Source organism: Lepidochelys olivacea, assembly GCF_965140295.1.
Source record: "Lepidochelys olivacea isolate rLepOli2 genome assembly, chromosome: 1".
Taxonomy (NCBI): domain Eukaryota; kingdom Metazoa; phylum Chordata; order Testudines; family Cheloniidae; genus Lepidochelys; species Lepidochelys olivacea.
The window spans coordinates 25,485,883-25,501,991 of NC_140411.1; the positions used below are offsets into that span (position 1 = coordinate 25,485,883).

The 16,109-nt window shown below is 42.3% G+C and overlaps 1 protein-coding gene across 2 annotated transcripts in view; it reads right to left on the reverse strand.

Moving 5' to 3' along the window:
* The window catches only part of GRM5 (glutamate metabotropic receptor 5), a 330,163-nt gene that overhangs the window by 31,430 nt on the left and 282,624 nt on the right, over positions 1 to 16,109 (reverse strand). For both annotated transcript variants that reach the window (XM_084632778.1, XM_084632779.1), the window contains exon 8: positions 1,924 to 2,863. In XM_084632778.1, the coding sequence (XP_084488904.1) occupies positions 1,924 to 2,863 (940 nt within the window). The remainder of the gene's footprint in view (positions 1 to 1,923; positions 2,864 to 16,109) is intronic.

Genomic DNA, 16,109 nt, shown 5'->3' on the forward strand with positions numbered 1-16,109 from the left:
TGCATTCTGAGTGCTGTACAGAGCCAAGCTCACTACCAGCAAAATAGTAACAATAAAGAAGAACAAATTACTGGTTTATTGGGTTTTTTTTTTAGAACTCAATGCTCAGGGCACATGTGTATCAACCGTTAAAAACACAACAGTAATTTCAGGTCAGTGTCCAACAAACTTTTCCACCTGGATCTCCCCTAAAACTAAGAGCTTCCACCAAACCAAACCAACTGCCACTCCCTGCTACTTAGAAAAATCCTGGGTGAGCAAATAGGCCTTGCAGCCTGACCTGAAGTTGAACACATTTGGACTCTAATGATCCAAAGCAGGAAGAATATTCCACAGCTGAGGCTCTTTCATGGAGAACATTTGCTTCCAACCCCTTACAGACAAACCATGGAGCTGTTAGCTTGAGCACTTCGGATGATCTCAACTGCCCAGGTATTGCATGGAGAGAACCTCTATCTGAAGTACCCATGTTTCAACTCATTTAAAACTCACATCTTAAATTGCAAATGAACTGGAAATGAACTGGAAGCGAGTGTTGATCACAGTGTGCCCGTGTAACATATTTCTTTCTTTAAGCCTATACTGACAGGCACAGCCTGCATTAGTGGAAATTTCAGAGTGGTCTTAAGTGGTCACCTCGCAGAGTACACTGTAATAACTGAGGTGACAAAAGCCTCTGGCAAAGGCTGTACCTCCTTCCAACCGGTACAAGTGTGTACTTGACCCTGATTACTACCTGTGCATGAAGAAGCATATGGAAGCAAACTCCCACTGATTTCAACAGGCTTTGGCGCTGCGTATGTGAAGGCATCCAATTCATAAGCCCTAAAATGCATGCCCTGGCTCCCATTTATTTCAATGTGGAATGGAATTTGTCCCTCTGTAATTTCAATGCAATACAAACATAGCTAAGTAATGAAAAGGTATGTTTTCTGCACCTGTACATAGCCAGGTCTTTTCCCACATAGCAGCATTTAGCTAGCTGAAATCAGTCCCATTGCAACCATGCCACAAGTGGTAGGGACCAAAAGAAGTAAGTGAACCTTCCCTATTTTATCTCCAAGCTAGACTGTATCTCCTCCTAAAGATGGGCTTCTGCTTCTGCTGTTCACCTACAAATTCTTGTGCCCTGAATATGCATCTTTTCTTGATGACCATTAAGGGCAAATGCTTCATTGGGAAGTACTACTTGGTGAGTGACAGGACAAAGTACGGTTGCAAGAGTGTAACCTGTTGACAGCAGGAATTGAGGAGATTGAGAGGATGGAAAAAGAGAAGGATCTCAGGAAAAAGGAGAGAAGGTAGATGAGGGCAAAAGAGTAAAGATTGGAAGAGAGTATAAGAGAAAGGAAAATAAGAGAATGGTAGAGAAGAGGTAGAATAGTCACATGAAATAAATCCCTGGAGGCTCAAGAGTTGCCATTAACGACCGAATTTATATTGATAGCTTCACCTCTGATTATGTAGCTTTAGCAGCACTTCTGTTGTCTTACGGTTGTGACTAGATATAAATACAGTATGTTAGTGGCTATGACTTTCACCAGAGTGAAAGAGATTTCGAATGAACACGTTCAGGAAAAGGCAATCATTTATATTTCTTGGGGGGGGGGTTACGATCTTATTTCCCTCTCTTTAACACATATGCAGTTGACTCAGCTGATGCTTTCAACCTAGTAATTATGCTTGCTTATATTTGGTTTGCTACTCTAAATGGTCTTCACCCATAGGTAGCCTTTTGCCTGAAACAGACCTACCATGAAACTGAGATAACACAGGAGCCCATATCTGCCCATCCTAGGTGAAATACATCTCAGTGCAGAGGTGAAGTAAATTAAATTGGCTCCTATTTCTCCTTCCACTAGTATTATTCCACACTCAGAAGACCATAATTGCTCCAAACACTCCCATATTCGCAAAATTTACCTTAGAGTTTCACCAGACGATCCCCTTCTTTTCCATAGGTTGACCAGGCTACTTGAGCGGCTTGCAGCTGAAGATGACTTTCCATCCCCTACATGCATGCGGACCACGGTCGACGTGGTGAACGCGCTGCGTACATTCCTTTCTGGCTTAGCGAGGATGATGTACACCTTTGGCACAAACATGCACCCAAGGGCCACAGTGGCACTCAGGCTTACAGAAAAACACATGGTGATTATCTTGTAGTTGCTACCAAAATATATGGGCACAAAGGCCAGCCAAATGATACAGGTGGTATACATTGTAAAGGCAATATACTTTGCTTCATTGAAATTAGCCGGGACATTTCTGGTCTTAAATGCATAAAAGGTGCAACTTAAAATTAATAATCCATTGTATCCAAGGGGAGTTACGACACCCAAGTTGGTGGTGTTACAAATCAAGTAGACCTCTCGGATACTTGGATAATCATGCATTATATCTGGTGGCTCCATTATGAAAAGGGCAACAATTATGCCTAACTGTATACATATTAATATAAATGCAATAACCAACTGGGCACAGGCACTCATGAACCTAGGTTTCTTTGTACAGATTTTCTTCTTGCTGCCAGCTAGAATTCTTGCAATGCGATTGGTTTTAGTTACTAGGGCAGAGTAACTCATAGCTGGGGACAGACCGATGCCAATTCTTTGAAGGTAACAATAAATCCGTTGGGGCTTTGCAATGAGACAGAAAGTACACAAGTAACCCAAGCAGATGCCAGCGAGAATAATGTAGCAGAGTTCTCGGCTGGATGACTTGACAACTGGGGTATCGCGGTACATGATGAATACAGCGGTAACAAACAGGGTGGCCAGTAAACCCAGACAGGAAAAAACAACCGCTGCTATTGGTTCAGGATCGCCCCATCTGAGGTACTGGACTGGGATGAGATCACAACCTGTTGTAAAAGAAAAAATGGCAAATGGAAATATACAGAGTCAGATTTGTATAACTGCAGTTTCTTCTTGCTAATTTTATCTAATTTCAGTCTTTCCATAACTTTTCAGAGGCGTATGTGTATAGAATGGCAACGGACTAATTGTTTAGATGACATTGCTAGGATGGCACGTGAGACATTTTTCAGTGTTATCTTATTTTAGTAACGTAGAGCATCTTATTTTGAGCCCGTGGGGACATCTTCTAAAAAAGGCCAGTACAAGCAGACATTTGGAGCACGAATTGCAAAAGCATTTAGCACTGGCCTACTTCAACTGACTTCAGAGAGTTAGGCCAACCTGAGAGCTTTTGAGCAGGCCACCTATAGTCATGCTGTGTATTTTGGCTTTTTATGTGTAATTATAATAATTTATCAGCCATTTTCACAGTTGTATTACATGAAATTGAATGTAGTTACTCTGTAGTAATATACACCTCAGTGAGGCACCACATCTTCAGTACGACCAGGTATGCTATATTCTGTGTACTATATTGTTGCCTCCGTCTATGGGAACAGAGATGTCAGGGATCTTGCTTTGTCTCTCAGGGGGCATGGAAGGACAGCACTGTTACCCCCTTTTCCGCTCCTCTTCTTGGGTGTTCTATGGGCTCAGAATACACGGCTGGGGTGTAGTGGGGGGCCTGATAGCAATCACTCTCTACGTCATTGTATCCTCCCTTCGGGGTGAAAGTAACTTAAAGGACTTACCAGTATGCCAGAGTCCTGAGCGGGGGCGTGGCCTCAACTGAAAGAGGCGTGGCCTCAACCGGAAGCGGCAGGGCCTTTAAATCAAGATTTAAAGGCCCTGGGGCTCCGGCTGAGAGCCACGGGGCCTTTAGATCACCCCCGGAGCTCCCAGCTGCACAGGCAGCTGGGAGCCGCAGGGAGATTTAAAAGGCCCAGGGCTCCAGCTGCTGCTACCGCAGTGAAGCTGTGGGCCCTTTAAATCACCACCGGAGCTCTGTCACCACTACCCCGGGGCTCCAGCAGTGGGGTTTGGGCAGCGATTTAAAGGGCCCGGGGCTCCAGCCACTGCAGGGAGCCCTGAGTCCTTTAAAGCGCCAGCCTGAGGAAGCTGGTCCGGTCCAGCACAGTGTACCAGCTCTTGCCAGTATGCCGTACCAGACCGTACTGGCTTACTTTCACCTCTGCCTCCCTTCATCCTCATGAGACATTTTGCAAGTAAGGCCTTGTCTTTGCAAGACAAATGGCACTGAGTTGACTAGACGGGTTTAGAAACCAGTTGAGTTAAATCAGTGCAAAGCCTTCTCATGGACACTTGCATTTTGGTTTAGTGTTTATATGAATTTAGTTTCAGCCAGTAAGGAATCAAATTAAGCTCAAAATAATTCACTCTTATACCAAATTAAGGCCATTTACACTTAGGTATTGCACCGATTTAATAAAACCAGCTCTAAACTGCTATAGACAAATTTTCTCATGGAACAGAATATCAGGGTTGGAAGGGACCTCAGGAGGTCATCTAGTCCAATCCCCTTCTCAAAGCAGGACTAATCCCCAATTTTTGCCCTAGATGGCCCCCTCAAGGATTGAACTCATAACCCTGGGTTTAGCAGGCCAACACTCAAACCACTGAACTATCTCTCTCCCCCAAGAAGGAGACAAGGCCTATGTTAGTGCTGTCTCTATTGTCAGCCTTGATTTGGCTGGTTTCATCCTCTGCAATGTGGAACTTCTTCTGGGGTGATGAACTGTTCCCAGGGGAGCAGCCAGGTGTGGAGCCCTTGGCAACCCAGCTCCATTAGAGCTTTGTTGTGATAAGGGCTGATTGGCATTGCACAGGGGTCTCTGAATAGATGCACCTGCCTCTGAGAATCCCAAGGGATCTTGTTTATCTTGTGGCCAAATCCCCAGTCAGTCCCACAAGGGGAACTGCAGCCCCCTTAAGGGAAGATTAGCTGGGGAAGTCTGAGGTTTCCTTCACAGAACCAGTGGTACCAACTCTCACAAACCTCACAACATGTGGTATTTTTCTTTAAGCCTCAGTTGCTGGACTCCACAGATTATGTGGGAACCTGAGCTTTCACTTAAAAAAAAGTACGTTTATAACCCTCATGGTTACAGAGAAAAGCTTGAACACGTGAAATGAATTAATCCTAAAGACTCACAAACCAGAAGGAAAATGAAAAGAACCCCAACATTTACTTATTTATTAAAACCACAGCATGATTTTTAAGCCAATCTCTTGATTTTCTGTAGATTGATTTGGGATTTTTGAAGGCTTGAGCTTTGCAATAGCACCTGTGTCGTGTAGGAGCAGCCCACATACTAGATGGCTTTCAGGCCTTTTACACCTGCTCCGTGCCTACATAGTTCAAACACTGATTATTTTGTAAATCATCATTTTTCAGACTACACTGTTTGATTAGCTATTAATAACATATACTTCTGTCAATTTATCACTAATACCAATGCTAATAATATTTAATCAAAATAAAGACATGCAATTTTTGTTCTGTTACTTCCATAATAATGATGGCTTACAGTTCAAAATGCACTTAGCTACCACGGTGAAAGGTGCTTAAGGAAAACACAGACTTGACAGAGAGGCACTAATGGATGCCTGTAATCTCGCATTAACACGTCATTCCATTTTCCCATAGCTATAACTTTAACAATCAATGCCACAGTGAATTAAATATTTCCTAAGCAGGAAACTAACTACTGGTCTCATCAGCCCCCATGTTGCTGACCTATGACTCTCCAGGCTGGAAGAGATGACTCAGTACATTTTCTCAGCTAATAGGGGAGGATATGGAAACACTTTGTATATGGCTGGACCCAGGAAGTGACACCTCTCTCTTTGCAGGGTGAGGAGGAGCAGGCCAGGCCGGAGCGGCTGCACGGTGAGCTGAGAGCTGTTTATATTTTACACAATCTATGTGTTTATTTACCTACGTTCTTTTAGGATTTGATCCAAAGACCATTGAAGTTAATGGAAAAACTCCCATTGACTTCAATGTGTTTTGGATCAGGCTCATACTCCTCCCTACACTGAATGTCCCTTATATAGGTGACATCTCTCACTGAGTTTTCAAGGACTCTGATCTTATTATTGAAGGTTTCCTTTCTGGGAATGTCAACATAGCAAAACCATTGCCTAAGGAAGGTTGTTTCAGTGCTTGAGAATGTGACATGGCACCTGGATAGGGCACTTGTCTCTGTGCCAATCTGAGGTCCCCCCGGCTTTCAAACACCATTTGTTCTAAACAGAGGTGCCAAGTGTTTACAGATTGAGAATGAGATGGACAAAATAAATAAATAAATAAGAAGGGAGGTACATATTTGCAGGAAAAAAAGAACTCTGCAGAGAAAATTGTTTTTATTACTAAGAAAGAACTTTTGTCAGTAATTAAATCTATTGTCCATTTGCACCATTATTTGTATGGGAGAAAATCTGTGCTTATCTCAGATCACGAGTCTTTACAATGGCCCTTTACAGTTGGAGAATCATGAAGGGGCATTTAGCCAAGCAGCTGCAGGAACCCAGGACCTGATCCAAAGCCCACTGACATCAATTAAGAGTCTTTCCATTGATGTCAATTCAATGGGCTTTGGATCAGGCCCTATAAGCATATGATTCCAAGGTCACACACATGATAGATGGATGCTTTGTCCAAATGCCCTTGTTGAATGATGTGTAAAATAGAGGATGTGACCATTTGTAGTCACTACCTGCCCCCATGGCATTTTTGATAAGAGTAGAGTGTTAACTCTGTCCAAATTCTAACTCAGTTAACTGCATTCTGCCTACAGAAACATACACCTGCCATGTTTCAATCCAGAGACTGATAAATGTCAGTGGTGAGGAAAGTGATCCCTACATAGTGTTTGTATATTAGTTAATGGGGCACTTTGTTCTCTTTTGGGGTGACACATAGTATACACACTGATAACATAATATTGGGCCAGATCCCCAGTAGGCATAAACTGGCATTAGGCCAATGAAATCAATGGAGTTATGCCAATTTATACCAGTCACGGATCTTGCCTACTATTTTGTAGTCTTTTTTTTTTTTAAAGACACTGGTGGCTCCAATATAAAAACCCACTGTGTGAGTGGGGATGGGAGTGGGAACTGAAAGAAAAAGGAAGATTTTTAAATGGCAGAATCACCAATTCATCTACCTTTGTCTCTCTGCCTCTATGTGAATCTTCTGAGTTTCTGCATTGCTCCCATTCTGCCTTATTCTTAGCTGGATCTCTGCATTGGACAATGCATTTTTCCTTTTCTCTGAATATTTTACTCTCTGCAATATTTTGGCCCATTGGCCCACACAGCCCCCAGTTAGGCTCCTGTAATGTAGGTTCTCTGTGTGTGTCTGTGAAGAGCCTTGGATATAACGAAGCACTTTAATTGCTGGTGTTATGGGAAACTTGCCATTTTAAGCAAATGAAATTTTAAGTCCTTTGAGTCCAGTTCACTCAACTGAAGTAAGAGCTAGCAGGTAACTTGCTGCTGGCATCTCTTTAATGTTTCTATCCATCCATCTCATTGTTTGCACTAGAAAGTCTGGATACCTCTGGAAGCAGATGGAAATAAGGAGGAGGAGCCAGCCACTGTGGGCTGCTGCTACTTAACAAGGAGGAGGAGAGGAAACAGGAGCCACTGAAACTGTGAGCAGGAGTCAGGACTTCCTGAAAGGAAAGAAGCCAGGAGACATCTATGGGACCAAAGTCCTCTAACAGCAAAGGAACATTAAGGAAGTTCGGGAATAGGAAGCTCAGCCGCTGGGAAACATGTATTTTTTAAAAGCTTTAACCCTTCCTAAAATATTGATGATGGTGGCAGGAGTCTATATTTCAAAATCCTAACTATTATCTTCTTGAATACAATTAAACCATAATTTAGATACCTTTTTCATAATTGTCTTCTCATCATTCTTTATTGTGTTGGAACCCTCTCTAAACAAGTTACAGCAAATTTACTAACATCATGTTTGAAATTACAGAAGAAGTGTATGTTTTAAATATATTATTTTTCACAGAGAAAAATATATTCCCCATAGTTTTGTTCCTATTTGATTAGGTCAGTTGTAAAAAATATATCAGGCCTGCCCTTCAGTGGGTACAGCTCCACTGGGTTTAATGGACAATACCTACTCTCCTGGAGACTCTTTGGGCCTGACTTCCAGGAATGCTGATCACCCACAATTCATATTTTCAGCGATGGGATCGGATGGTGCTCCCACTTCTGAAAATCAAGCTAAAGACATCTCACGTTGGGCACTCATGAACTGGGGAACCCAGGCTAAGTAGCAAATTTGGACTTCACAGTGGCTTGTCAATTGGGAGTAAGGGCTTGTCTACATGGGGACACTCAGGAAAATAAATCAAGATTAACCAAGTGTTTTAAGATGCATTAAACCCCTGTGCAGACACTTTCATTCAGAATTAAAGTGGACTTAATTCAGTTTAGTTTAATTCATTTTGGAATTTATTCACTTTGAGTCATTTTGGATTAACTTTCCTGGGTGACCCCATGTAGACAAGCCCTAAATGTAAGAATTTGGATTAGAATTTAGAAGGTTCTATTTCTGAGCCTTGTGCTCATATCACTAAAAAATGCCTCTTTGTCTCTTTCCTTTATTTTCAGGGGCTATTAATGTTTTTCCTAGGCTGTTTCCTGACCATATCACTTATGTTATTAAAGGCAGAATTCATTTCAAGAAAAGTAACCCCTTTTATATTAAGTCTAATTAGTCTCTTTCCATTGTTTCTGTATCACACACTCAAACATGAGTGTCGCTGAAGATACAATTATCCACAATATGTCAAAAAAAATCAATGGGGTGCATGGCAAAGGTGCTAGGCAGAATGATCTGTTTCACCATGGAAATACCATAAGGATGTGGGTCATTTAGCCTTTGATATCAGTGCAGCTAAGAAGACAGAGGAACACATTTACTGGCATACTGGTGTTACACAATTTGGCCCTTAGTTACTAAATGCAGACTGATATGATTTTCGTATTGTAGCAGTCTTAGCATGAAAAGCTTTTCATGGCAATAATGAAGTTATCACCATTTCTTAGTGTAACAAAGACATTTGGATTTTTATGAATCACTCTCATTAACATTAATAAAAGTTACCTGTGTGACTCCCATTCACTTTAATGAGAATATGCATCTTATTTATCCTGAAGAAGATTAGGGGGCTGATTCTAATTTCACTGACATTGGCCTAAATCAGGAGCCATTCCACTGAAGTCAATGGAGTTACACCAGTGTAAAACTGGCGGGAGAGCTGATTTGTGATATGTAATCACACTAATGCTTTCTTAGTGTGCACCTGCATGTATATTCCACCATTTCCCAATATATTATAAGACTAAAGGACCTCAATGACCTATACGTCCAGCTTCCATTTTACCAAAGGATCACTTAATTAATGTTTGCTGGGACCACTTTGGTATTTTATATTCACAATGCTGCCTGTAGACTTCTGGAGCAGAAAACATTAGAAAATGATCTTTTTCTGGCAACCGGCCTTTATACACAGCACAAAGAAACAAGGACCCGTTTTAGGATGACTCCTAACTTTTCAACAGAGGTGACTCATGGGCATGCACTTATCATCAGTTCCAGCCTATTTCACGCCTTTCAAGGTTTATTACTCTTTTTTAGATTCCCTTAATAAAATTCCCACAAAGAGATGAAAACTCAGGCTATTTATTCTCCTTCATTTTATTTGGAGGATGCTAAACTATATCCAATGATTTATTCCTCAATTAAGTTTAAAGGCTGAATGTTGTTTATGAAATGATGATCAGTAAGGTTATCGTATGCACACATTTGCAGGTAATTGTTTCTGAGGATGGCACTTTGAAGGAAAGGATTACATAAAGTAAAAGAAGGAAAAGGGAAAAAAGATTTTGAACACTATGACAGATTTAGTGGCCAAGATTAAACTAATGTCAATACTGAAAAATGCATTATACATAAAGGAGCCCAATTCTGCTTCACCAGACGTATGCCTGGACACACCTTCCACCTACTTGCACCTCATTGGCAGGGCGAAACATCTGGAAAGCTTGCTTGATCGGTTGGCTGGGGAATCCTCAGCCATAAGGGCATTCGCAGGTGGTATAGATACAACAGCCCTCTCGCCTGCCCCCTAGGGTGCACTGGGGACAATCTCAGGTTGGTGGAAAGGCTTTTAGCAGCTGGGGCAGTTTAGCACTGTCTGGAGGGTGCACTATGTTGTGCGGAGAGCAAACTGGCCCCAGGCTCGCCCTAGGGTTGGATGATGGGTGGTACAAAGGTGGAATAAAGCTGCATGAGTATATCTGAAGCTAGAAATTTAGCTGCCTACAAGCCAAGGGGATGAGCACCTCAGAAATAAATTGATATGTTGACAGACAAGAATTTCCCCTCTATTGCTCTTTGACTTGTAAGGGAAAAAGATGTTCGCACCAACACACTGCAACATTTATATACACTAAGTTGTGTGCACAGTACTCTGATATGCAGGATCTTCTATCCCATAAAAATGTCTCTCAGTCTCTGAGATATGAAAACTACAAATTACAGGCAAGCTCACATGTTGACGGGAAACAGCTACATTTTGTGAAAAATATAGATGACTTTATTTGGAGCACCCTCTCTACAGTGTTACAAATTACATTCATTTGTGATCTTCTGTATCACTGAACAATTTCTTCAGCAGTGAGAAAAGGGTAGTATTCACCCTTGGGATCTGATCATGATCATGTTGTTTATTTTATTTATTTCTCTGGATTCCTTTGAAATCCTAGAGGCCCTATCGTGCTAGGCAATGTATGAATACATAGACCTACTCTGATAACGTTATAATCTAAATGAATAAGATAAACTAAGGGTTTATCTGCATTGTCCCACAGTTTGGACTGGGGGGGGTGTCTATAGCAGTGCGTGCCAATGTGCTGCTCTGAACTCCCCCAGTGTGGATGCTGCAGGCGCCCTCTTCAAATAGGATTACATTATCGCAAACTAGGAATCTTTTAGTTTGCACCTGCTGGGTCCACACGGGGGAGTTACAGCAGAGCATTTTGGTGCATACTGTTATTCATACCCCATAGTCCGAATTGTAGGGCAGTGTGGACGTAGACTAAGGGCGAGAGAAAGGAAATGTTGTTAACCTCATTTTACAGATGGAAAACTCAGGCACAGAGATTTAAGAGCCTTTCCCAAAGCTCACTGAAGTCAGTAGAAAAACCGTCATTGACTTTAATGACTTTTGGATCAATTCCAGTGAAAATCACTTCGCAAAGCCAGGAATTAAACCCAGATCTTCTGAGTTCAAGGCCAACACCTTCACTACAATCTCTCCTCACTAAATACAAACTATCTTGAACAACTAAGACACAGCAGCTCTCCTCAACTGGAAAGGGGAGAAAAAAACCCTCTCCATCCAATGATCCCACACACAATATAACTGCTCTACGCCTTGATTCATCCCTTCACTCATTCTTTCTTCCCGCAAAGCCTGGCAAAAGCATAATTTATGCAAATCTAATTTTGCAAAGAAAGAAGAAAACAATAAGTTATGATGAAAGCAATAAATGTTCTATACCGTGGAGTGTTTGGAGTCATAAAAGCAATTGTGTAAAATTGCACTCTCCCTGTACCTGATCCTTGTGTGTCTGAGTTACAGCTGTTCAAATTACAGACAAAAGCAAGTTTTTAATGTCATTATAGTGGCAGAGTCAATATGAGACATGAGTAGATCCTGTTCTGCCGTGTGCATTATCACCAGAACTGTCAGCTAATTCCTGACTGCAGTGTCTTTATTTTTACTCATGATGCCATAAGAAGCATAAAGGAGAGCTACAGTTGTGACATAGTTCTTGTGTATGTGTGTGCATGCATGATTTTAGCAGCTAGGGTCTGATCCTACCAGGTGCTTTGCATATCATCTCCCAGTTATTTCGGTAGGAGTTGAGGGTGCTCAGCACCTGGCAGGAGCAGGCAATCAGCATCTCAAAGCATCCATAGAGACTTGCCAATGTAACTCAACCCTGGTCTGTGCTTTTCATAAGCTGTCATACAAACTGTGCCAGAAACCAAGACTGAGCAGTGATTGCTTCCTGGGAACTGGTCACTTTCTGTTGATCTTCTCAGTGAGAGAGCAAGAGAGAGAGAGAGAGAGAGCAACTGTACATAGAACAAAGGAGTCATCTTGTTCAGTACTTACAAAACTAGATCAGTTTTGATCCTGGGCTCTCACTGACAGAATGCTTTGTATGGAATACAGCATGGAATTGTCAAGCTCTTTCTATGGAAAGTGCACTGCAAATGCCTGTTAACTGGTTTTCTGGGGTTGGGCTCTTCCTGTTTTTTATCCACACTATTAACTCCAAGCCCAGTTTTCATGAAGTATCCTGGGCTCCTACTCACCTGCCCCCAGACAAAGAGGAATGAATGCAACACCCTTTGCAGCCTTTCACTGCTACTGCAAATGGTAATCAAATGGGCTGCCTAAGGGTGAAGCAGAATTTCCCAGTCTCTGCCTCTCCAGGGTTAGAATGCAGTCTCCATATGCAAACCTAGTCCCTGACAGCTAGGGGCTCAGAACAGGGCCGTAATCTGGCTACATCTGTCCAATATGACCATCAGACCACAAGACTGGGCCACAGTTGTAATAATGTCCTTGCTTTATTTTGCCACATCAAATGAAAACATTTCTTGTAACTGTGATGAAAAAAGAATTCTATTTCTGATATTCAGTCTTTGTCTACAAACAGCCGTCCAAACAAAGAAAGAAAAAAGAAAATGAAAACATTTCAATGAACTGTGAAATATCTTCCCTCCTAATCTCATCTGAAACCAGCTAAGACAATCAAATAGCCAGCACATGCAGAATACATTAGGAAGAAGAACCAAATGTTGCTGATATTAATAGTATCTACCCCCTGTTTCTGCCCCCAAAGTAGCTGCTGCTAAAACTTTGTTGCTATCATTCTTGTACAGTGTCACAAGTCACACAAAGTGTGACTTATTCCCCCACCCCCACCCCCCAAAAAAGGTTTGAAATCAGCCATTAAGGAAAAGGAAACAAAAAAAGAGGAGTCAGCTGGAACAGGCTATCTCCAAGATACACCAAGGCAGCACTGGAATTTCAAACAACACGAATATGAAACTTTATTTCTTTTCCACTCTTCCTTTTTGGACACAGAAGGCTGTGCCCTCAAAAACAATGTGATCATCTGGGGAATCAGTGGGATATTGTTTCTGATTCAAATTCCACTGCAGTCCCTGGAAGGACTCCCATTCATTTTACTGGGGTTTGGATCCGGCCTGTTAAGAGAATCCCCTTGTTTCTGTCTGAAAATGTTTGGATTCTCTCCTTCCGCCACTGTAGAGTTAATGCAGACAATACCCTTGGGTGGGTCATTAAATGAGGGACCTCTGGATCTAAACCCATGAGCTATTATTGCTTGAGCTGAAAGACTCAGCTGTGTTAGCTTAAAGGCTGTAATAGTCTCATAAACCTTTGTATGGGGGAAGAGAGCCACCCTGAATAACCATGGATGCTATTCATATAACATTTAATGAAGAGTCCTACTGCAAATTTGAAAAGTATCCGTCTCTGTCTTTCCTGTGGACCTGCTTACTTAGCTCTTCCTTTTCTTCAGTAAGGCCTACATTTTCCAAATGTGACTAGTGATTTTGGGTGCTTCCATTGTTAGATGCCCAGTTTGAGACATTTTAAAAGGGCCTGACTTTCAGAGGGTGAGTACCCAAAGCTTTCTGAAAGTCAGTCTCTTTTAAGATATCTCAAGCTCCCTTCTTGAGTCACCCACTAGTGCCTCTAAATGAGCACAGGAGATGCTCCACACAGTCTTCTCAACCTCCTCCAGCTGCACTAGGGCTGGGCAAGAGAAGGTGGGGCAAAGCTTCTGATGTAGAGTGGAAGTCCTGTAGTCACAGCACCCAGACTTCTTTCTCCCCTACCAGTGCCTTCCTGCCTGGCCCCAATGGAATGGAGCCCAGAGCTTTCTTTCCCCACACACCAGCCAAAGGGCACCTGTTTCCCTAACCCTACACACCAACTGCGGAGACCTCCAGCAATCAGAGGACACCTGCCAATTAAGAAGCCAGGGCTGCCCATCATCCAACCCAGACCACTACCAGCATAGTCCCATTATCACCCAAACAACCACCCTACTATCAGAGACTTCAGGGCATCCTGCTAGCCACTATTATTACCACAGGAAAAACCACCACCACCACAGCTGCCATGCAAAGGAGCCCCCAAGAGGAGGTACTGGGGAGGAAGGGGTGCAGGCGTTCGTGAGACATCAGGCGGGGAGGAGATGGAAAGATAGATGGATTTGGGAGTGGGAAGAATATGGAACTGATGGGTTTTGGGAAGGGAAAGCAAGAATTGTCTAAGGGGATGAGAAGTATTTTACCCAGGGACTGTTGCATATATGGCTGAAAAGTTTTGAGGGATCCCCTAGTTAAAATTTTGGCCACATATAACTGTTTTCCTGGCCTCTGGTGTTTACTCTTAGATGGTGTCAGAGATACTTTCCAGTGACTGCTCTTATCAACAGAAATTCTTCCCCCTCCCGCCAATACATCTGGGCTTTAAACTTTTCCTTCAAGTCTTAATCCTCATTTTCTATTTCTGACAATAGTTTTCCACCATTTGTTCTGCCTTCCTTCTTAAAACACATTTGTGTTCTGATGTCCTACAAACATATGAGTAAAGAGATACACCAAGCTCAATTTCTCCCCACTGGCAACCTCCCAGCTCCTCCCCATTACATTTAATCAAGTCTGTGGCATAAAACCAATCCTGGCCATTGAGCAGAGGAAAGATGGAGCCACATTTTGTCGAATGAGCCAGGGGAGATTTTATCAGTGCTCCAATACCTGGCAAATAATGAGATGCTACAGGTGTGGCAAACAGTGAGATGCCATCCTTTTCAGGTGTGGAGTTGATATATTTCCAGGAAGGCACAGCATCAAGCCTCTCATCTGAAGGAGATAGTGGAAGAAAGACTTTTTCCAATCAGCTTTTTATGAATGAAGCTTTGTGAAGCTGTCATTATTACCTGTGACACAGCTTTATCTTGCAGTGAGGAGGCAAAGGTTGCTGCAATAGCAAACATAAGGGCATTTCAAGGAGACTAGTGTGTGCTTTGTAAAACTGAAGGAAATTTTCTGCCAGAATACAAAATATTCTCTCTCTCTCTCTCCTCCCCCACCCAAAAGGTTAGGTTAAAAACAAGGCTAGACTGAAATGCATTTTCTTTACAAGCTAGAAATGCTGGCGACCTTAGATATGATTATAAAACGTTATTGCTCCATCCACCCTACAGATCCCCCAGAAAAGCATTTTTCAGAAGCTGGTTTTTAATACAGCGCTAAAGAACAGGGGTCAGATCACACTGTTTGTCACAGAAACCCACAGGTGCTTTTATACGTACATCTGTCAGTTTCAGCAACAGTGAGGACATTAAATGGAATTAATCAAGCAGAAGAATGATCTATAACAATGCAGCAGTGCGTGTATTGATATGAAGCAGTAAGCATAAAAATGGTAAAAAAAAGCTACTTTCTTTAAAATTGTGTATATGGTAAATAGATACCTCAGTGGTGCACACATTAGAATACTATAGCTTTCCTACACAGCAAGAGAAATATTTAGTCTAACAACATCAATATCACCTCTATATCCTAAATGCCAAATTCTGGCTGGCTCTTCAGTGCGTACGCACACACACTCTCTCTCTCTCTCCATTATCATCTCATTCTCCCTTCTCCACACCCCACCCATTTGTTTTGTCCATCTTGTCATGAACCAAGATTTCACACTCTTTGGGGTAGGGACTGCCTTTTGCTTCCTGTTTGTACACAGCCCAGCTAATGAGAACCCAATCCATGGCTGACATTTGTAGGTGTTAAGGTAATAAAAATAGTTGAATACTAGTGCTATCATTAGGCAGCTAAGAGAAAACCCGGGCAGTACCAGTGTTGAGGCCACACACCGATGGTCTCAAAATCTGCTAACAGATATTCTGCAGACTTCCTTGCACGGAAACACAGAGGCACATTATCCAGAGCCGGGAGGACAACATTCCAGTGTTTTAGCTTAGACTGCCTGGTGTACCCAAGGCTATTACAAATTTTGATGCTTCTTGGATTAGTTGTGTTTTTGGGAGGAGTAATCTGCACAGGAAGTTGTCCAGAGGGTC